This window comes from Anser brachyrhynchus, assembly GCF_964034855.1.
Source record: "Anser brachyrhynchus genome assembly, chromosome: 2".
Lineage (NCBI taxonomy): Eukaryota > Metazoa > Chordata > Aves > Anseriformes > Anatidae > Anser > Anser brachyrhynchus.
This window is the reverse complement of record NC_137695.1, coordinates 65396689-65419606: the sequence shown is the minus strand read 5'-3', so window position 1 is coordinate 65419606 and position 22918 is coordinate 65396689. Positions and strand designations below refer to the sequence as shown.

The 22918-nt window shown below is 43.4% G+C and overlaps 1 protein-coding gene across 16 annotated transcripts in view; it reads left to right on the top strand.

The window, feature by feature from the left end:
* PHACTR1 (phosphatase and actin regulator 1) overlaps nucleotides 1-12141 on the top strand; it is a 350894-nt gene extending 338753 nt beyond the window's left edge. For 14 of the 16 annotated variants that reach the window (XM_080577960.1, XM_080577949.1, XM_080577959.1 and 11 more), the window contains 3 exons: nucleotides 4241-4381; nucleotides 7704-7780; nucleotides 10129-12141. In XM_080577960.1, coding sequence (XP_080434086.1) covers nucleotides 4241-4381; nucleotides 7704-7780; nucleotides 10129-10144 — 234 coding nt within the window. In that variant the 3' untranslated portion in view covers nucleotides 10145-12141. Of the gene's footprint in view, nucleotides 1-3945; nucleotides 4026-4240; nucleotides 4382-7703; nucleotides 7781-10128 lie in introns of those variants that run through there. The other 2 variants (XR_013945667.1, XM_080577961.1) reach the window with 2 other exon arrangements.
* Nucleotides 12142-22918: the final 10777 nt, after the last annotated feature.

Sequence of the window (22918 nt, the reverse complement as noted above, 5' to 3'; positions counted from 1 at the left end):
TTCCTTTCAGCATGGGATCTGCTTCTTTCAGCTTGCTGAGTTTGGCCAAACCTATCTTCATGAGGCGATCAGTGTCCCTGTTCCTGTCCTGGTCCCTGTTCGGTTAGCCTGTCCCTATTCATTCATTTTTTGTTTTTGTCCCTGTTTTGTTAGCTTGTCCCTGTTCCTGTTCTTCAGGTTCCTGTTCTTCATGTCCCTGTTCGGGCGCCATTTGTGGCATAATGACCACACAAACATCAGGGTATCTTTAGGGATCAATAACTTCAACAACTTTTTTGAGGACAGGCTCCCTTCTTATACCATTAGCTCTACAAGCGGTACTTTCCAACTAGCTATTCATTGGTTAACAACTTTGCCCTGCAACAGCAAACATTTAGCCACTTCCATGTCTTAAGGGTTGGAGAACAAGCAGTTTGAGACACCAAGGCCTCTCCTGAATCACCCTTCTTTGTTCCTTCTAACTTGTTTACAGTACTCATGGCTTCATCGTCAGGAGTCCGATGTTATCACCAACCACGGGGCTTGTCGACACCCCGGCAATACTCCCACATCTCTGAGCTTCACTTGCCCCAGTAGCTCAGTGGAAACAGAGATGGAAACCGCCACTGTAATAGGGTGTACAAGTACTTGAAATTACACTGGTTGCATGTTTCTGAAGCAAAGTTGGGGCAGCTAAAAATAATATCTAGTAGTCATATGACTTCAGAGGAAGAGAATAATCAGCTTTTAGTCTGCATTGCATTCAGGTATCACCTAAGACTGGAAAATGCACAATAACACTGAAATTTCATAGTGTGCGTATGCACTTGACATTTTTTCATGTATAACTAATTATGTGCACCATTCTTCACACCCAGTGAAGGGATACAGTGAACTTCAGTGCTGTGAAACGTGTGGGTGATGTACCTAACTTGGTTTTGTGCATTTGTGAACACAAGAACTTACCTCCGGTTCGTCTCATTTTATCATATGGTGCTCGACATTTACCATTATTTCTGTGATTTTAACCCAGACCCAGAGCACCACAGAAGCCGTATCAGCTGTTAAAGACCCTGGTGCTGCATTTAAGTAAATACCAGTAGTAAATTTACATTGGCAGCAAAAGTACCACTGCCTCAGTGGCCCTTGGTGCTCTTGCATGCTTGATGCCACCTAGACATTGGCTTGGCATGGCATGTTGTAGTGTATCAGCAGTCATCTGGCTTCACCTGTGGAAAAACTTGCTCATCATTAAGATGAGCACAAACACAAGAGTCAGCTAGTGTCAAGAGTTGACAGAAGCTGTGAAATAGAGCCAGTCATTTTTTGAAAGGCCTCTTCCAGATTGAAAAGCTTATAGGAGTTCTTGTTTCCCTTGTAGACATTTAGAAACACCGTTAAATTGACAGGATTTCATATTTTCTTGATGTCATCATACCCCATGTAATAAGACATTTTATTAAAAATCCCATTCTGATTTCAAATAGAGCCTAGGCTTTGTCCTGGAATGATAAAAGCTGAAAAGTGTACAGATAATATTGGTGATTCATCCTTAATTCAAGCTGTTGTGAGGAAAAAAAAAAAAAGAAGCAGATGATGGAAGTAAAGATGGAGTCTCACCCTTAGAAATTTTTGGCTGTAATCGTAATTTTATTTTAGTATAAAGATTTTCTCTATTCGCGTAGCCTGAGCATAGATTTAAAAGAAAAATTGGAAGAAAAATTCTGCTGTGCTATCTGAATAATAATGCATCAGTGCCAACAAATTTGCCAGCTCCTAGTACTAGGGCTGATAGAAAAACCTAGCAATTTGAAATCACATTTGATAGGAGTTGTAGGACAGAGAGAAGCCTCACTCACAGCATAATTGTGGTTATACACCAGGCTTGGTACAAGTTTGTATTTCTTGCTTTTGTTAAAAGCCCATCTGTTAATTGTACTGTGTATTTGGCTTGCAGGTAACTTAGGTTTAGGTATCAGGGTTGCAGGATGAAGAAGCAATTCTGCTTTCTATGAAGAGTGAAAAATTACATTTTTAAATCTATACATGTTTCAATCTATTTTATTGCACCCACTGGTTTTTCTGACTTATTTATTTATTTATTTATTTAAATTATACCTGCTGTATATGCATTTTGCTTGTAAAACAAAGGTGACCAGAACATGGAGTCTAAGTTCAGAAAGGCATGCTTCTTACTGACCTCAGCATAAATGTGCTATTTGACTGACTAGAGTATGGCTGGCCTGAACACAGGTATATAAAATGGGGCTTTTCTTGGGATGCTTTTGGAGGAAATAAGAGGAAGTTTGTAAATCCTGGGTGACAAACACATGCAGAGCAGCTCCTCCCATGAGTCTTCATGCCTCCCACAGAAGATGGTGTGTATGAGAAAACTGTCTACTTTTAAGATCTTTGCAATATTCAGAAGTTTCTAATTTGTTCTTTTTCAAAACAGCAAGGAGGTTTTTTTTTTTTCCCTTATTAAATGTTGTAATTTACCTTAAAATGACTTTGGAGACAATACATGAATCACCAAGCTGCAACTTGATCGATGCCTGTTGTCCTAGGCAAGGGCATTTACGTGGCAGAGTGTAGAGTAGCGCTCCTGGATACACTTTTTTTCCCATGATTTCTCTCTATTCTGTGTGTGCAAAATAGTTCAGCTGTAGCCAGGAGGGGTAGAGCATGGCTCGTGTTCTCCTGAGCAGCTCATAGATGGGGCATTAGCGCAGCTTTGCAGACTCTCTATGTACGTTTGAACCCACTTTGTGAGTGAGAGCTCAGAACTATCTGTGTAAGGAAAGCAGCCCCACTGTCACCTCCAGGAAAAACCCTTTCTTAAAAAAGAGAAGAGAGAGGCAACCATCCATTGCAAGGCCAATCACACAGGAACTTAAATGCAGAGGCAGGTTGGGGTGATGGAACAAACTTGCATCAGCACCTGGATGATGGAGGGAAGTAGTCTTCTTTCTTGTGATCTCACAATTTTTTCATCCTCTACTTAGCATCCTGTCTGGTTTGAGTCTTAATTCAGAATATTCATCTGAGAGATGAAATGCAAGGACCTGAGATACTTAATTTGGGATGTAGGTGGAATTGCATTCAGGAGCCTAATTACCTTTGCAGAAAAGAGTCTCAAGTGTTTTATTTACTTCTTAACTTTTCACTAGTCACAAGAGTGAAGTATTGCAAAGTAAACTTTTTCTAATGGTAGTAATAGCATGATATACGGTCTAGCTAATTGTTAGCAGGATGTGATTGTTTTTCCTGGTAATACGATTACAGATGTTTCACTAATGGAGGATTAGCAGCTTATGTACATCCATGTGCACACATCTGTAGTACCTTTCTTCAGAAACAGTTGTGTAATTCCACTTGACACTAACCAGCAAGCTGTGCATCCAAGGAGAATTGATCCCCAAAAAACAGTATCTGTCCTTGGCCATGTAACTGGCTGGACACTATGTGGACTACCATCACACTACTGTTTCTAATTTGAGAAAATATTTTTGACTGTGGCTGCCCATTCTGCTGTGGAATTTGAAAGAACTGGCTTTGGAACAGTGAAGAGGCTTTCCTGACATGATACAATGCACCCTTGTAACTTTTTCTTTGGCTTGTAGTATGCAATATAAACTGTTAAAGTCAAATATGCTGTGACATAAAATCGAGCTGCAGCACAAAGTGAAAAGTTCAGCGAGCAATAGTCATCATCCTGCCCACCTTTTCAGGACGTAAGGACAAGTCTGTGGAGTATCAGAATGGTAAGGAAAGTTGTCACTTTTTGCATATAATTCAGGGCAGGAAATGCTCTGTTCCTGTGGCTAACTCTTCTCAGGCAGCACTAAAGCACACACAGCAGCTCAAGGCAGGGGAGCGTACAGGTTGTCTGAAGTTTTGTGGTCTTCATCTCTTTCTGAGACATCCGTGCACTATGTTTCTTACATTATATCTAATTTCTGCCAGGGGTGATCAACCTCAACCAGGGATCAGGGTCTCCAGCCACAGCTGCTACCCAAACAACAGTGTGCTGCTCCAGAAGCAAGGTGGGATGGAAAACAAAGTGCTGTAGGAAGCAACAGATTATCTACCTCCCAGGTAGCAAGTCTGTGAAAGGTTATATAAAAACAACAGTACCAGGAATGTCTGAACCCTCTTGGTATGACAACGATGGTTGTAGTAAAACAGATCACCAAATAGTACTTTGCAGGGAAGAAGGGAAGTCCTGATGTCTTTTTGCACTCCTTCCTCAAACCTGCAGCTGAGTCAAAGGCCTACGGTAGAAGAGCTACGTGAGAGGAAGATCCTCATCCGCTTCAGCGACTATGTGGAAGTGGCAGACGCACAGGACTACGATAGGAGGGCAGACAAACCCTGGACACGACTCACAGCCGCTGACAAAGTAAGTGAAGCAACTTGGGGAAAGCCATGTCATGAATAGCTAGAGCATGTTGTGGCAAACAGCACCCCTCGGGTCCCACAGCCATCAAGGGAGAGACTTCCATGTGAGCTCCCTTCCCACCACACTAGTGGTTTCTTCTCAATTCACAAGGTTTGTTGTTTGAGTTATAAATCTGTGGCAAGATGGCTCCTATATGTGTGGAAACCTAGCAGTGTTACACCAACTGAAGAGAGGAGAGAATATCAGAGCCTTTGAGGAAAAGTGTTGATGGCAGCCCTGTGGTATTTATGTGTCTTGCCACATAATCCTGCCAGCTGAGAGCACCTGCAAGTGTTTTCCACATGACAGGCCTAAGAGTGCAGTGTGACAACAGCCCTTGACAGAACTGAGCAGGCCTAGGTGCAAAAGTGCCAGCAGGTCAAACTGGCAAAAGCACTTCCACCCCACTGAAGCCAGGTAACTTCTCCCTAGTGGGTTAAGACAGAGGTGTTTGCTCAGGATACCTGCCCTGTCCCACAGATTATTTTAACCACTAAATAGAAATCTCATGAGCCCTGCAGATGAAGAAGGTATTCATGGTACTGAGTGCACTGTCCTCTGAGCATCGGTGGCACCTTCACAAAGTGGTGCCTCTAGTGTTGGCACAGGTGGAGAGGAGTTAAATTGCTGGAAAATGCTAGCACCCTGAGGATTTTAATGGTGCCTCAGGAAGAAGATTTAAATGCTTTATGACAGCTGTAAGAAAAGAGGACTATGAGCGTGGTTGGTGACTGATGTGCTTTACAGGCATGGTATGATGCCCATGTAATTTTAAAGACATGCTGGTACCTGAATTTAAGCCCTGTGTATGTCTTTGCTGTGGGACTTGTGCAGTGATGGAAGATGATGATGTCCAGTGTTTAGAGAAAGGAGCAGGAATCCTGGCAATGCCACTCATCTGTTGTGTCCTTGGTTTTGTTCAGAGGAAAGGACAGCCAGTTTTATTTGTTTAATTTAACCAATTGACCATTGTAACCACTGTTTTTCTCCTTGATAGAGGCCCTTTTCAGTTTAGTTTTCAGGTAAGTTAATGTAGCATAAACTAATCTGGAAAAAAAAATACTTCCTCTGGACTGTCCACAGCCTGTGACATAGTGGGTTAAATTAGCTATTCCCAATTCACCACACCACACTGGACAAGATTTCAGTCAACTGACTTAGCCAACCTATCAGTTATTTTCTCCCATTTGGTAGATGAGGCAGGGAAAAAATCTCCAACCAGTTCTGCCATCTTTGAGAGATCTCTGTCTGGGATGAAAAGCATGGAGAAACTTCACCAGGGAAGGCAGAAGATGTGGTGCCCTGCGAGGTCTTTTCTCATCCTGCATCTGTGAAAAGAACAAGTATTGAGTATCACTATTAAATGTAGCCTTGTAAAGAATTCAGTATGAAGGAAAAGTATTTTGAAGTCACTTTTTTATAATACATGTGCAAGGTCAATACACACATCAAAGGGCTCAAGTTCTCCAAATCAACCTTTTCTCAGCAAAGCAGAAGAAGAATATATGTTTGTCATATAAAAGTCCCCTCTAGCATAAAGAAGCAGATACATATTCTTTTTTCACATTTTGGTCATCTGATAGGGTATTCTGATTTATGCCATTCAGAGCACCTGCTTTCCCCACCGTGTCCTCTGTTGCAAAAAAATAGCCAAATTGCAACCAACTCTAAAATACCTGACAAAGCTGCAACATCCTATAAAAGATTATTTTCTTCCAAAACTTTGGTTCAGTGACTACCTTCATTGATCAGCACAAGCTAGATTTATTGCAAAAATAGATTTTAGTAATGGGACTTTCTGTTTCTCAGTAAATCTTTCTCTGTGTGCTGGATGTGGGGAACTGTGTTCAGTCTGGCTTCATCTTTACCAAGTCTGACTGCTGGAGGAATGAAAAGGGCACTTCTAAATCTTACCAGCAGTTGAGAGATGCAGGGGGTAATAGATTTCAGACCTTGTGGGAGTCAGCAGCCTGTATGACCTCCTTCACAGTTGCTTAAGCAGCAAATTGGTCTGCTGAAGGCAAGCCCTGAAGCTGCTGCATAACCATCTCTTTGCCCTGATAGATGGAGGCAGAGCCTGACAGATGGAAAAAAAAAAAAAAAAAAAAAAAAAAAACTCTGTAGAAAGAGCACAAGGGACCTTTTCTGTAGATCACATGCACAGGATCTCTCACTTAGGGCTTGTCCAAGCAAAGGTAGTTGGTGAATGGATCAGTGGTTGCTGCAGAAGCCCTGTTCTGGGCTCATGCTCTTTATACCGGTTTAGATTTCCTTAATCAAGAAAAATTCCTGGCAGACACAAATACTGCTTTCAACCGCTGATTCCACTGTTCTCAGCAGTGGTGCACGCCTTGAAGTCATGGGAGCATTCAGCCACAGCAGCACCTTGCACGTCCTCTCTATACACTCACAGCAAGGCTCACTTATGAGCTACAGATATCACAGGGCTGTGAGAAGCCTGTAATTTGGGACTTGGGACCTGAGCCAGTTCTGCTGAATTCCCTCTCCACCAAGAAGCTGAATCCCTCCAAGTCACCCCTTGTTCTTCAATATTTCCCCTCCTGTCACTCATCCCTAGTTTTCTTTTCCCCAGTGGACAAACCACATAGGCTATAGGTAAGCAGTTCTCCTGCTGATGCTGAATACAATTTCTGCTGGATTAGAGCATCGGATCGGTTCAGCATATGGCAGAGCTGGGGCAGAACAGAGGAGGGCAGAGGGGCACATCCAAGGCAAAGAAAGGGGACCAGGAAAGCAGTGCCAATCCCCTTCCTTCTCAAGTAAGCTCAGCCCCTTTAGGTGGCTTCACCAGAGGAAATTCAGGACCACATAAACGGGGGAAGACATCTCAAATATGAGTCTGGTGAGACCCAGCAACACCAAGTTTACTCACAGTCCAACTCTGAAACAGAACACAGTGTCTGAGAAACTCTGGTGCACATTTTTTTTTCCTCATGCTTATGCTAATTTGGATTTTGTACTTGAAAGTGTTTACATAATAAGTCCAAATTGCGACTTATGCATTGTCTACAATACTGGGACAATCTGCATTGTCTACAATACATTTCCAAATTGATCCATCCCACTCAAGCATTTATCTCTTCCCTTAATGCAATTTAGAACATTTATCTTTCTTTTTCACATTTTAAAGTTTTTTTATGTTGTCTTCTCTCTGATAATGTTATCTGCTTCACTATATTAAAAATATAATGCTTTGAGAACAAAGCGAATCCATTTTGATCTCTCTCATTTATATATTTATGAGCTTATTTGTCTGTTACAGGCAGCCATTCGAAAAGAGCTTAATGAATTTAAAAGCACTGAAATGGAAGTTCATGAATTAAGTAGGCATCTAACAAGGTAAGCTGAGATTTTTTTTAAGACTAGCAATGAATACTGTCATTTTCCAAAAAAAATTAAAAAAAATCAGTAGCTATTTCTTAAGTACCCTCTGAGTGCTAGACACCATTTAGAATTACAGGCTGTCAAAGAAACTCGCACAGATGAACTCACGTATTTACTCAGTATTTACTCCCTGTATTTACAGGGCTGTATACAGGCATGTGCATCTGTGTAATAAAGTGTAACTTCCTTTTATTTTAAATCATCATGCTCTAGTGCCTGTCAGTTCTTCTGATACCAAGAGTAAATAGTGTTGATGTGTGAAGAGCAGAAGGACAGGGAACTCTTGTGGAGCAAGCACACAGAAATGGATGAATGAGTGACTGCAAATCAAATGCTGTTGAGTGTACAGTTGTTACATGCTACTTACTTCCATGCACAGATCTTTTAGTCCTGTCCTCCACATCTCACCATAGGCAACATAGTGGGAAAACAATGAGATTTGCATTGTAAGAAAGGCACTTTTTTTTTTTTTTAAACACTTTTAGACATTTTGGGTTGGAACAGTACAGAGTGAATGAATTATCCATGACCCCAAACTAACAACAGTCCTCTCCAACAAGCTAGGGCCAAACCACACTGGCAGGTCAGGACACTTCACCTAACAGTCTGAGTAACTCTGGCCTTGAGGCCAGGATGAGCTGAACTCCTGGAAGTTCATCTGAAGTCAGTCCTTTGCAGATCAACATTAACTCACAGCTATACATTAAAGACAAGTGGTAAGTTTCAAGACCTAGTGAGATATTCAGGACAAGTGAGAGTGAAATTGCGTGCAAAACTGGAGCTGCCCTTGTATTAATACGTTCATCAGATATCATCAGATAGGTGCTCATTAAAAAAAAAAAAAAGCAGTTAAAACTTTTAAGAAAAATACAGAAAAGCTTAAGGCAAAATTCATTTTGTATTAGGGGATTTTTCTGTATATAAATTATTAATTATATTAAAATTCACCACATCTATTATGCATATCCCCTTGTGGAAACGATATACCTTCAACTTCCTATCATGGGTGAGTATGACTGCATTGGGATGTGTAATAATGAAGGACTGCTAAAGACAAGCAAGCTGACTTTGAGAGCCATGAGGTCTGGAAGACGCTTTGTGGTGTGCAGTAGGCCTGGAGCTGTTGAACCCAGTGACTGAGGTGTTGAGGGACATTTGGCATACTCTCTCAATCCTCCATGAGAAAAGTATCAGTGACTAACTTACAAAGGATGAGGATGTTTAATAGGAGGTTGTTGCTTCAAGGAGTTGAGCTCCAATGACTTACATGAGGCATTTTAGCATCCCACAAAATTAGAGACTGGTTTAGTTTTCCAGGAGATTGCTCTACCTGCTTGGCTTTTGCAGGTTTCTGGGCAGTATTTGGCTTCTCTTCCACTGCTGGGGTGAGCAGTCACCCTTTGAAGTACACTCAGTTTGTGTGTGAAATCTACCAAGGAGCTTTGACCCCATTCAAATCTGGGTCAGGAATACTCAGAGCTACAGCTAATACAATAGAAATTGAACTAAGGGTTTGTCTGAAGTTCAACAGCATTTACTGGTTAGAGAAGTGGCCTCAGGGAATATGCACTTGAAGGAAGCACATTTAAAGAAAAGAGAGTAATTCCCTTAAACAAACCTAGATGTATCACCGTTATAAATTCATTAGCAAGGCAATGAGCTGTTCATATCATTAAGCAATAGCACGAGGTGGGTAAAGAACGTAAGTTTTGCTTTTCTATTGGGAGTGATTATTTAGAAAAACTTTTTCAAAAAATTGAAAAATCAAACCTTAACAACACATTTGCACAGGTGACAAACACGAGCCTCCTCACTATGCACTTGCAGAAAGGGTGGCCATTTGAGCCCAGCTTGTCTCTTTATCCGCAGACATTAAGGAAAAATTCTTGACCGGTATATAACTCATCTTCCTGGCTGAAGAGCTTAAAGTCTGGCTAAATCAAGCAATTGTTTTAGAATCAGGCATGGTGTGGTTTGAAGGAGGACTAGCTCATCTGAAATGACTCACACTAGGACCAGATGTATCTAAAACTTTTCAGTTTTCAGTCGATTTTGATGCAAACTGCTAATGCCTGTGAACTCTGAGTCTGGTGAGGACCAAGGAAATTTCAGTGCGTGTTCTGGGTCCACAGTGCTGGCATAGCTGATGTCAGTATTGCAGGAATCCATCTGCCTATGTTTATCACTAACTTGTAGAAATTAGTGTTTTGTTTTGCTTTGTTTCTGGTTTTGTTTTTTATGTACAACCTGTGTGTGAGGATATTATCTTACTAATTCTCTTCTTTTTTCCCCTTGCATTCTAGGTTTCACAGACCGTAGCAGTTCAATTCTACCTGACTACTATGCCATCTTCAAAATATAACTAAAAGGAACCATAAGTGCTGGTATTATTCACTTCCCTGTTACGTACAATGTAAATCTTCTGAACTGCCTTTTTTTTTAAAGAAAAAAAGAAAAGAGTAGAAAATAAATATTAAAAAAAAAAATTGTATATACATGTGATGGGTACTGCAGCATCATCAGACCTGCTGGTTCAAGCTTCGATAACAGGAAATACCCCTGGTGGGAATCATGACAAGACTTGGCATCTATGTATGACTTTCCTGGCATGTGGATTTGCCATACATGTTCAAGCCCAGCTGGTGGGGCATCCACTATTTCATCTTCAGACACCCCCTCATCCTGACAAGCTTCTGTCAACTCAAGAGTCCTGAGATAGTGTTCAGGGAATCACTGGCCTGGGTGAAGTCTCCAGCAGACCTGCACCTATGGCACTAAAGTACTTCTGATACCAAACACTCCTTTTAGTCTGCAAGCACCTTACGAGAACAGTGAAGGAGCAGAACTACTCTACAGGCCACCCCATCTGCAAATGCCATCTGACTACAAAGGCATTTGCTTTCCCTGGAGAAGTTATGGCAGTGGTTGGCTCCCAAGAAGAAAAAGGCATCATCTGTGAAGAACAGGACTCCCTGCTGAAGGCTGGTTCTAGCAACTGCTTATTTTTCATCTCTTTCAAGAATACATTTCTAAACCCAGGTATGAACCCAGCAGCAGTAAACTACAAGAACACTGAGGACAAACAAGCAAAACCCATCTCTTCATAGTCACTTGCATGGCATTTGCTCAGCTTGTAGTTTGTTTTTAACACTCAAGCCTCATGACTGTTTAAGAGCCAATACACCTCCATCAGTGAGAAAGACTGGGACACCCACCTGCTCTGCAGAGGGGACACACAACAGGAAGACCCAGGGCTTTGATAGCAAGCTTCCCTGCACCAGGTGTTCAAATAATTGGTCCTAAACATGTACTGAGAAAAGCATGACAGTGTGGTGCCTGGCCTAACAAAAGGAGTCTGTTGCATTGCTATGGAGTTGTCACTGGCATCTACAGATGAGGCGTAAGGACAGAAATCCAGGGGTGTTCTGTTTTGGTTTTAATTTATTTTTATTATAGTGGTTTAACACACAAACTGACCAAGCAGGGCTCAGAGAGCTGGACACTCTGGGTCTGGTTTACCTACCAACTTCAGCATGTGCTTAGCACTAAGCAAGCATGCAAACAGTCTCACTGAATTTAAGAATAGATCTCAGAGGGTTGATTGAAGACACATTTAAGTGCTTTTCTTAACCTAGGCCAGCACCTTCCACATTCAAGTCCTTAACTAGTAATAATGACAGCAAGCTTGGGTAAACACTGTCGAGGATTCCTTTCAAGATCTTAAAAGACACTATCATGCCATGTTTTGAATCAGTAATCCAAAGGATTGTAGCAACATTACTGTAAGAAGTTCCAGATTATTACTTCATGACACCTTTTTGCTTCTGAACCAGCTATTATGCTTTGAAAGTTTGAACAGAGAAGCCAAAGTGTTCGTTTTGTTTTAAACTGCAGCATTACTATTTCTGTTACTTTATTATTTTTTATTTCTAACTGTCTTCCATGTATCTATCAACTCTTCTGCATTCCCTTTCTGCCTCCCCTGCTGTCATGCTAACATTGCCGTTTATTAATTGCGGGCTGAGAGACATCTCACCCATCAGCATTTTCTGGCCAATGCTGCATAACGCCAATGACTTCTGCCTCATCTCAGGCCTCAGTCTCATTCCTCTGGTCGCAGGAGTAAAGCAAAAGAAGCTGCATGTAGCCCATGGAGTCACTCTAGCATCCAGCCTGCCCAAACAACACTGGCAGGAGGCTAACAGACTCCATTTACGCTTTGCAGTGGTACTCACAGGATTACCGCACAGATTTGTGCTCCATTGGAGACAAGTGGAAGTTTTTTTTAAAAAAAAAAAAAGAAAAAGAAAAAGAAAGTTGGTTTCTGGTGCCTCATTTTTGAGGCATCTGCCTCTGATGTGATACTCTTCCCAGACCATGCAATGATTCCAAAATAGACACAGTGATCCCTGTTATCACCAGCTCACAGTGGCTTTAGGTTCATCTACAGTGAAAGCCTGTACTGTGTATTGTTATCAGCTCAGTGCAGCAAAGCCAGAGCACTCAGTCAGAAATATACTGCTTTGCAGTTATGTTCCTGAAAAGCTGGGGTTCGTGATTTTTAAATTTATTTCCATGCATATATAACAAGACCACATTACAAGCTTTAAGAAGGGAAAACAGAACTGTAGACTTTTGGTCACACACATCACATAAAGGGTTCTGCAACGCAGCTGTTCTGAAGACTAACAAGCACTCGTGTTCCCAGTATAGAGCCCATACCTGCCCTGGCATTATTAGCTTAGAGGCTCAGCGTGAAAAGGAAGACCGGTTAAGGCACAGTGGAGACAGAAATCACAGGGTGTGGTATGGAGGAAGAAGTGAGTTGTTTTTTTTTTTAATTTTATGATTAAAATCAAGAGGAAAAATGTAGAAGCAGCAGCCTGCTGTTGTCTGTGCTAGAGTCTACAGGGGAGCAGGTAGGCTGTGGGCAACAGGTACTGCCACTGTCCCTCAGGGCACGAACCCCAGAAGTGCCCACATCTGCCAGTCTGGTACCTAAATAAACCCTAGGACAGTGGTTGAGGAGCATAATAGCCAAGTCCTGGGTAAATGCCACCCACCCACCACCTTGCCTTCAGCTGATGAGTCCATGGTGGCAGGTCCCTGCTGACCTCTTGGCAAGCTGTCCATCTCTGGCCACCTCAGGATTTCTGCTGTCCCCATAGCAGCAATGTATGGCAATGCTTTTTTTTTTTATGATGTTAACTCCTAACTGTCTGATCAGACACCAGGACACAGTGGAAGAACTGACATATTTCTCCCAAATTGCAGGTATAGCTTATTACTGGAAAGGGAGAAGAGGGAGAAAGAAGCCATACAAAGTGTTTGACACTAGTAAGCATCACAGAACTGGCACTTCACCTGGTTTTAGCTTTGGATTTGGGGATTTAGCAAAGTTACCCTTTGGCAAGTCATTCTTCAACAACCTTTCAGTGCCTGAACATTGCAGTGTGTCCTCAGTTTGCACACCCAGCTCTGTCATTTGTAGAAAGTTGTGAGCAGACTGGGGAACAGCTAGATTTTTTTGTTCGTTTGTTTTTAAATCTGTTTTCTTGAGTACTTGGTTTTCGCATCTGTGAAAGCCACACACAGCAAACAGCTGTAATTCTGTTGGGAGACAAAAAAAAAAAAGTAATGATTCCCCATCCTCCATCGAGCTGGATTACATGAAGGAAATAATGATAACATTCCTGCTGAAGACTTATATAATACCAGTCATCTTCATTCATATTAGGAAGAGATTAACAGTAGTAGTAAAGAAGTGTCATTTAGAGAATGAAAAAAGTCAATGCAGAACAAAAATTGCTATTCCAATCATTGGTCTCCAGGGCTGACAATGCATGTAATATACTAGAGTTAAGGAAGAAAAACATCTTATCTACTGAATACCAATAGGCTATCTATCCATCCTTAAAATAACCAAGTAATGTGACACCTGTCCTACAGACTATGGAAAGATGTGTTGAAAGTGAGGAGAAAAAGAAAGAGTCAGAATAGCAACTGCAAGAACTTCTAGATAAAAGTTTTGTTTGTTTTTTAAAAAGTTATGATGAGCTAACGCAATACTGGCATTGCCCTCCCGAATACACCCTTGCCAGGAGTCGACTACAGGGACACGGTGATGTATTTATGACTAACAGGGAAGGTCAGCATTGTGGCCTTTCCACGCTCTACACCCCACTCTTAGGTAACTGCAAACTAGAACAGTTTTAGGCTCCAGGTTCCCTGTGACTGGACTCAGGCCAGCTTTTGTGTCTAGCGCACACTAGACATTACCATAAGAGATAGAAGTGGGGAAAATAATATAGTAGACCTTTATTTTTAACTACATTATATTAATTGAAACTAGGTAAGCCCATTACACAAATATATTTCAGCCTAAGGCTTGTGTGTAACCAGAGCACTTTGTCATCACTGCAACTAGACACCAAACCCACCACCCATTCTTTCTACAGTGCCATCTGTACAGTGGAAACACTATAAACCTACAGACTGGGAGCACTTCCAACCTGCCTAGTGAATGTTTGCACTCACACAGACACACACAAAAAAGGCCAAGATGGTAACCCACGGTTACATGTGAACAGGGGCTCCCCAAAATGCCTGCAAATAAAATCACTTTGTATAGCCGTGGGAGATGACTAGGCTAATAAAAATCAGGAAAGAAAATGGGGGACAAATAGTTTTTCCCAGGTGTTCAGTCCACTTGAGCTTGGAACAACTTCTGTAAACAAACAGGAGGTGATGGGCACATTACCTGCTTTCCCATGTGTCCCAGGTACTCCTGCACCAGTTGCATTTGCCAGTTGATATCCAAGTGTATGTATATAGTTTGTCTTTGTATAGGAGTGAGTGTGGTGGCTGTCAAACATGTGCTCTTCCAGTATTGTAATTTAACAGATTATGGCTGTATGAAAACAATGTAAATAACTAGAAAAAAATTAAACTGGATCTCTATGTCCTAATTTTTGTACATACTGAAACTGCATGGTATTTAAATTATTGTTTGTCTCTGATGTATGCAGTTTCTTTAAAAAATTCATTTAAAAAAAAAAGTGTTCCTGTGTCTGTGCATTTTATCACTCTCTGTCCCAGTGACCAATACATTAGCAAATGGCTGCAGCTAAAGATACCAGCCCTTCTGCTGCCAGCTAGGCTCAGCATTACAGCAACACAACACATACATGCTTCTTGGCAGGGAGCAAGGCAGAAGAGCCAGATGTACTGGAGCTCATCTGTGGGACATTGCGTTGGCTGAGCCTCTGGCACTGCCTGTAAGCTGGTTCAGTGAAGGCAGGCAAATGGTAGTCAGTGACTGGTACCTCAGCTGCTAAAGTTGTACCCAACACCAGGCTCATGAAGACAGAGAACAAAATCGGCAGTGTACACTAAATAGACACACACACAAAAATCATAATGTGATTAGAGGAGAATGCCTCTGAGTAGTACAATCAAGTACTGTTGCTGTTTAGCAAAGCAGCCATACCTGCCCATCCAGCTACTTTTCTATGTCCTTTTCCTCCCTTCCCCCAGCCCCAAAACCCCTGAGTAGTTTCAGTTGTTGCAAAGCATTTCAGGTTGTGACAAGCTACAGCCTCCAACCAGTGACAATGGGAAGAGAAACTTTCTTTACATGGCTAAGCGTGTACCTTCAAACAGTTTCACTAGCCCTCTGCATGAAGTACAGAAGCTAACAGATATCCTTAGGCTATTTAGTTTTCATAATTGATGGTGCAAAATTTCTGACCCCAGAGATAACAGTTGTCGCCCAGCATCTTCACCATCACTGTCAGGCAAGAGCAGCTTCCCTGCTCTAATGCACATGGAGGCTTCCACTCACACAAAAATGAGAGGTCTGTATGCTTTAAGTGATCAAATTCTGCTGATTTGCATTGGTGGTGTGGATACATACCAAGATCAAAAGGCTAGTATTGGATTTGTTTGTTTCTACTTAGGTAAGTTTTCACTGACCTCCTTCCAACTGTTGTTTGTGTGTGTCTGTGTTTCCATTCTAGCAGCCAACAAGTCTGTAGCTATCCAGTGAGGTTTGGATAAATAAGTAAAAAAAAGAAACAAAACTTGTTTTTGACTAAAGATCCCCTTTCCCCCAACTAGCTACAGTTTCCAAAGCAGAATTATATTGTGTTTTGGTTACATATGGTAATTTCCATGCTTTAAAAAGAAAAATATTGGTGGGACTACATTGCACAGGGAATGTGAGAACATAATCTCTTGCACAGAGATCCCTACACAAGGGCCATAATTTTACATTTTAACTGAAGCATTTCATAAAACTGGTCTAAGGAAGGAGACAAGTGTGTCTTCAGTAAAGCCCATGCAATTACTAGCAATCGAATTGCAATCTAATGCCATCTGTAGGCAAGAAATGAAGAGGAGGGGTGGAAAAAAAAATTATCCATTAAACAGGCAGCCTGCAATGACCAGCTCTGCAAAGCGTTCATGTTACCTCTATCAGCTAGTTCAAACTGCTTCAGAAATGTGACTAAGCCCACAGAAACAGCCAAAAGCCAGGTGCAGCCAGAAGTCACTCTGCTGCAACATTCATTATTAATGGAACATAAAATACAATAACCTCTATTTTAGCATCTATTTGATGAGTGTTTACGTTTTACATACATGGATACATAAACCCTGAGAGGTAGGAGGTAGAAGTACCTTTAACAACCTAATGAAACCTATGATGAAACCTATAATCTAAAAGCTAGATACATACACAAGAACTAATCTTCAGTCCAAAATACTGACCACTAGGCATCTACATTTTTTGGGGAGTGAGGAGCATGCTGGGCCCACTGAGAAAATCCTACAAAGGCAAATGAAACTCCATGCTGCTAGACTCTAGCCCAGCAGAACACCAATAGAAAATCCAGCCAAAGAAAACAAACAGTCTGGTTCTACTGCACTTAATGTAAGTGGGATACTGCAGTCTGCTCCATGAGGAAAGCCAGCCTGCGACCCCTGATTTGGAAGGTGAGAGTCAGCACCCAGGAAAAAGGACCCTGAACAGCCTCAGACTGTGAGGTGCAGGAGCGGAAGCCCCAGGTGAGGAGCTCTTCCATAATGCTGGACCCCTGCGGGGGAACAAACCTCAGTCGCCAGGCTGCAGACAGCACCCCCTGCAGCAGCTGTTCAGGACACTGGCCAATTCTGTTTCCACAGAAACCTGTTCCGCATCACTGCTACTTTATCAACCCCTCAGTTGCCATCTCAGTCACATTTTTCTCCACACTCTCCTGCTTTTCCTTCCATGTTTTCGTGCCCCTCACTAGAGTTCAAACCACTCATTTTTCAAACATCATCCTCTGACATCTGCCATTACTTGGCTTATCTGGAATTTCCATCACACATTTGGACTTGAACTGAAAAAGAACTAGTGCATGCAACATGGAAGAGCACATATGTGGCATTCCTCTAAACCTCTCTGGAGAGAAAATACTGCGTGAAGGGAGAACTGGACCAAATTAAGCTTATTTTTCTTGTTTGCAATTTCCACAGATATTTAGCAGGGGTAGACTAGAGGGGGGAGCTGTCACTCTCAAAGTGAACGCTTCAGTGTTCTTTCTATTGTCTATGGGGAAAGAAAAAAAAAAACAACTTAGCAGTTGGTTCTATATCAACAAACAAGTTTGCAGCAAGCAGTTACATACCCCGTCAGTCAAGTAGAAATAATGTCAATAAAATTTAAAAAAAACCAAGGTTCTCAGGAAAGAAAAAGAAATGAACATCAGATGACTCGTTACCACAGTCCTGCAATGACATGGAGCTAGCAGAAGACAAATCAAAGTTAACCTTTTCCTCAAATTACTTAGCTAGGCATTTCAGTAGGATGCTCAACTATGTGAAACTTTAAAGGAATCTGTAAGGACGAATAGTCTGTAGCAGATAAATGAACAGATTTGGACTGCCCACTAAAAATGCGTAGCTAGACACTTTAACTGTTGCAATGTTTTTTTGCAAGAGGTCAAAGAACAACTGTTAGCCATGCATCATAGAATGACAGAATGGTTTGGGTAGGAAGGGACCTTAATGATCACACAGTTCCAACCCTCCTGCCATGGGCAGGGACACCTCCCACCAGACCAGGCTGCACAAAGCCCCATCCAGTTTGGCCTTGAACACCTCCAGGGATGGGGTGTTCATCCTCATCCACAGCTTCCCCGGGCAACCTGTTCCAGTGCCTCACTGCCCTTTGAGTAAAGAATTTCCTCTTAATGTCTTATCTAAATGTACCCTCTTTTAGTTTAAAGCCATTCCCCCTTGTCCTATCACTGCACTCCCTGACAGAGTCCCTCCCCAGCTTTCCTGTAGCCCCCTTTAGGTACTGGAAGGCCACTATAACGTTTCCCCACAGCATTCTCTTCTCCAGGCTGAACAACCCCAACTCCTTCAGCCTGCCCTCATAGGAGAGGTGCTCCAGCCCTCTGATCACGTTTGTGGCCCTCCTCTGGACCTGCTCCAACAAGTCCATGCCTTTCTTGTGCTGGGGGCCCCAGAGCTGAGTGCAGGGCTCCAGCTGGAGTCTCATGAGAGCAGAGCAGAGGGGGGCAATCATATCCCTCGCCCTGCTGGCCACGCTGCTTTTGATGCAGCCCAGGACACGGGTGGCTTTCTGGGCTGCAAGTGCACTTTGCCAGATCATGTCAAGTTTTTCATCAACCAGGACCCCTGGGTCCTTCTCCTCAAGGCTGCTCTCAATCCATTCTCTGCCCAGCCTGTATTTGTGCTTGGGATTGCCATGACCCAGGTCAAGACCTTGCACTTCGCCTTGCTTGTATGCCAAGCTCCAGGCTGATTACAATCACTGGAGGCACAGACCAAAGCTTCCCAAATGGTGGACTCTGCTGTAAGTTGGGACTACAAAGACATCTTACTTTGACCTCAACCCTGCTCATCACACGATAGGGGCAGTGACAGCTCACATTTTGCTGTTCTATTCTCTCGGGAAGTAGGCCTCAGAGTTAAAGCATTATGTTCAACCTAGCAGACATCACCAAAAATTAACTGAGCATAACTTAGCCAGATTCATACTTTCAGTCTTTTGGGAATTCACTAAGGGTTGTGATTTTTGTTTTCTGCATGAATTGTATCCCTCATAAATCCATAGTAAAAGCTGCACGTTAGATATACACAAAAGCCTCTTACCAGACCACTGAAAGAAGCATGGCATTAAGCTGTTATCTATTCTCTAGAGAACTCCCCTTCTTCAGCATAGCCCAGAATAAATAATGCATTAACTTAAAGAAACACTTCTGCTATTTCTTTGTACTTAAAAAGCTGCACATGAACTTCAGCTGATATTGAAATGAAGCAGCACTTGAGGATCCATCCAACATTCACTGAAATCTTTAACTAAAATACTGTTGTTCCTGTGGTAACGTGAACATTTTTACAGTGCTGGTGATGAAGCACTGGCACAGGCTGCCCATAAAGGTTATGGCATCCCCACCCTGTCAATCACAGAATCATAGAATAACCTGAGTTGGAAGGGACCCATAAGGATAATCGAGTCCAACTCCTGGCACCACACAGGTGACATACGACTAAGTGCACAGTCCAAACACTTCTTAAACTCTGACAGGCTTGGTGCTGTGACTACATCCCTGGGTAGCCTGTTCCAGTGCACAACAACCTTCTCAGTGAAGAACCTCTTCCTGATATCCAGCCTGAACCTTCCCTGCCTCAGCTTAACACCATTCCCACGGGCCCTATCACTGGTGACTGAAGAGAACAGATCAGCGCCTGCCCCTCCACTCCCCCTCACAAGGAAGCTGTAGACCACGATGAGGACCCCCTCAGCCTCCTCTTCTCCAGGCTGAACAGGCCAAGTGACCTCAGCCGCTCCTCAAACATCTTCCCCTCCAGGCCCTTCACCATCTTTGTAGCCCTTCTCTGGGCACTCTCCAACAGTTTAATGTCCTTTCTGTACTGTGGTGCCCAGAACTGCACAGTACTCGAGGTGAGGCTGCACTAGCACAGCGTAGAGCAGGACAAATCACTTCCCTCGACCGACTAGTGATGCTGTACTTGATGCACCCCAGGATATGGTTGGCCCTCCTGGCTGCAAGGGCACACTGCTGGCTCATATTCACCTTGCTGTCAACCACAACCCCCAGATCCCTCTCTGTGGGGCTGCTCTCCAGCGCCTCGTCACCAAGTCTGTATGTCGCCCAGGGTTGCCCCGTCCCAGGTGCAGGACCCGGCACTTGCTTTTGTTAAACTTCATGTGGTTGGTGATCGCCCTACTCTCCAATCTGTCCAGGTCTCTCTGCAAGGCCTTTCCACCCTCATCCGAGTCCACAACTCCTCCAAGTTTGGTGTCGTCGGCAGATTTGCTCAAAACACCTTCTAGTCCTACATCCAAATTGTTTATAAAAACACTGAAGAGAACTGGCCCTAAAATGGAGCCTTGGGGGACCCCACTGGTGACCATTTGCCAGCCTGATGTGGCCCCATTTACCACATCCCTTTGAGCCCTGCCCGTCAGCCAATTGCTCACCCATCATTTGATGTTTTTGTCTAGCTGTATGCTGGACATTTTGTCCAGCAGGATCTTATGGGAAACTGTGTCAAAAGCTTTACTAAAATCCAAAAAGATCACATCAGCTGGTTTCCTCTGATCAACTAGATGGGTGATCTTATCATAAAAGGAAATCAAATTTGTTAAACAGGACCTACCCCTTGTGAACCCATGTTGGCTGGGACCAATGACTGCATTGTCCCCCAGGTGTGCTTCAATAACTTCAAGGATTATCTTCTCCATAATTTTACCAGGCACTGATGTGAGACTGACAGGCCTGTAATTGCCATGGTCTTCTTTCTTGCCCTTCTTGAAAACTGGCACAACATTTGCCAGCTTCCAGTCTACTGGGACCTCTCCAAATTCCCAAGACAGTTGAAAAATAATTGAGAGAGGTCCCGCGATGACATCTGCCAGCTCTCTAAGCACCGTGGGATGAATCCCATCCAGACCCATGAACTTGTATGGATCCACGTGGAGCAGCAAATCCCGCACATGTTCAGGGTCGGTTGGGAGTTTGTCATTCCCACCGTCATAGTCCTCCAGCTCAGGGCACCCTGCGTCCCGAAGCCCATCATCAGCATTGAAGACAGAGGCGAAGAAGGCATTAAACGTCTCTGCTTTGCCTATGTCCTTATCTGTGAGGTGACCTTCCCCATTGGGTAGTGGACCTATGTTTTCTTTGGTCCTCCTTTTTCTGTTCACATATCTAAAAAAACCCTTTTTATTGTCTCCCACAGACCTGGCCAGCTTCAACTCTAATTGGGCTTTGGCCACATGAATTTTTTCCCTACAAACGTGAACAGTGCCCCTGTACTCCTTCCACGTTGCCTGACCCTGCTTCCAGCAGCCATACATTTTCTTTTTCTGCCTAAGCTCCGGAAGATCCCTGGTCAGCCTGGCCAGCCTTCTGTCTCACCTGCTTGACTTCAGATATTTTGGAATTGCCTGATCTTGTGCTTTTAGAAGGCAGTGCTTAAAGACGGACCATTGATGGACACCAATGCCTTCAGAAGCAGTTTCCCAGGGGACCTTGCTGACTAGTTCCCTGAGCAGCCTGAAGTCTGCTTTCCCCACATCCAGGGCTGAAGTTTTGGTGGCAGTTTTCCTTCTGTCACCAAAAATTTTAAACTCAACCACTTCATGGTCACTATGACCGATACGGCCGCCAATTGCCACATCCCCCACAAGACCCTCTCTGTTCTCTAGCAACAGATCTAGGAGGGCACCTTTCCTAGTTGGCTCCCTTAGCACCTGCACCAAGAAGTTATCATCTAGGTGCTTTAGGAACCTCCTGGACTTGCTCATGTCGGCCACATGGTAATCCCAGTTGATGTCTGACAAGTCCCCCATAAGGACAAGGGGAGTTGATCTCGAGGCACCTCTTAGTTCCACAAAGAATAATTCATCGGCATTGTCATCCTGGCCAGGTGGTCTGTAATAGACTCCCACAACATCCCCCTTATTTGTTCTTCCCTTAATCCTTACCCAGAGGCTCTCATCTTTGCCATCACCAACTTGAAGTTCCACACAGTCCAGCCCGTTTCACATACACTACCACGCCCCCACCTCACCTACCCTGCCTGTCCCTCCGGAAAAGCCTGTAAGCATCTGTTGCAACACACCAGCCACAGGACTCATCCCACCAGGTTTCGCTTATGCCAATGATGTCGTAGCTGTGGGACTGGGCCATGACCTCTAGCTCATCCATTTTATTACTCATACTGAGTGCGTTTGTGTAGAAGCACTTCAAATGCGCCTCCCTGCACCACAGCACCTTGTGGAGCAGAGCGAAGGACCTCACTAGCACACAGTCCCTCTGATTCTAGCACACCATTCCTTAGCTTATCACCAGCGGGCCTGGTTTTATCCCTTTCCCACTTCAATTCTAGTTTAAAGCCCTATCTATCAGCCCTGCTAACTCCTGAGCAGAAATCCTTTTCCCCCTCTGAGAAGCGCATCCCACCTGGTGCCAGCAGGCCCAGTGTCGCATACACCTTCCCATAATCAACAAACCCAAAGTTCTGCCAGTTGCACCAGTCCCAAAGCCACGTATTATGACGAGTCTGCTTATCAACGTTGATCCCCCCTATCGGAAGGACAGAGGCAAACACAACCTGTGCCCCTGAACCTTTAACTAGTTGCCCCAAAGCCCTTAAGTTCCTTTTGATCACTCTCGGACTTCTCCTTGCTACTTCATCATTACCAGCCTGAAAAACCAGTAGCAGGTAGTAGTCGGTGGGCCATACAAGGTGAGTGACTTCCCTAGCAATGTCTCTCACCTGAGCCCCAGGGAGGCAACAGACTTCCCTGTGGGTTGGGTCCGGATGGCAATACTCAAAAGCTGCCTGGATGTGGGTCCTCAGCAACTGGTTCTAGGTGGCCCTGCTTGAGCAGGTCTAGATTACCTCCAGCGGTCCCTTCCAACTTCAGCCACGATCTTTGTCTCTCCTGCCAGAGCAGCTCCATGGTCTACCTATTGATAGAGAAAGCTTTTATAAATTAAAAATGAATCAAAAGAAAGTTTGGAGCCTTCAGATAGTGATTGGTAG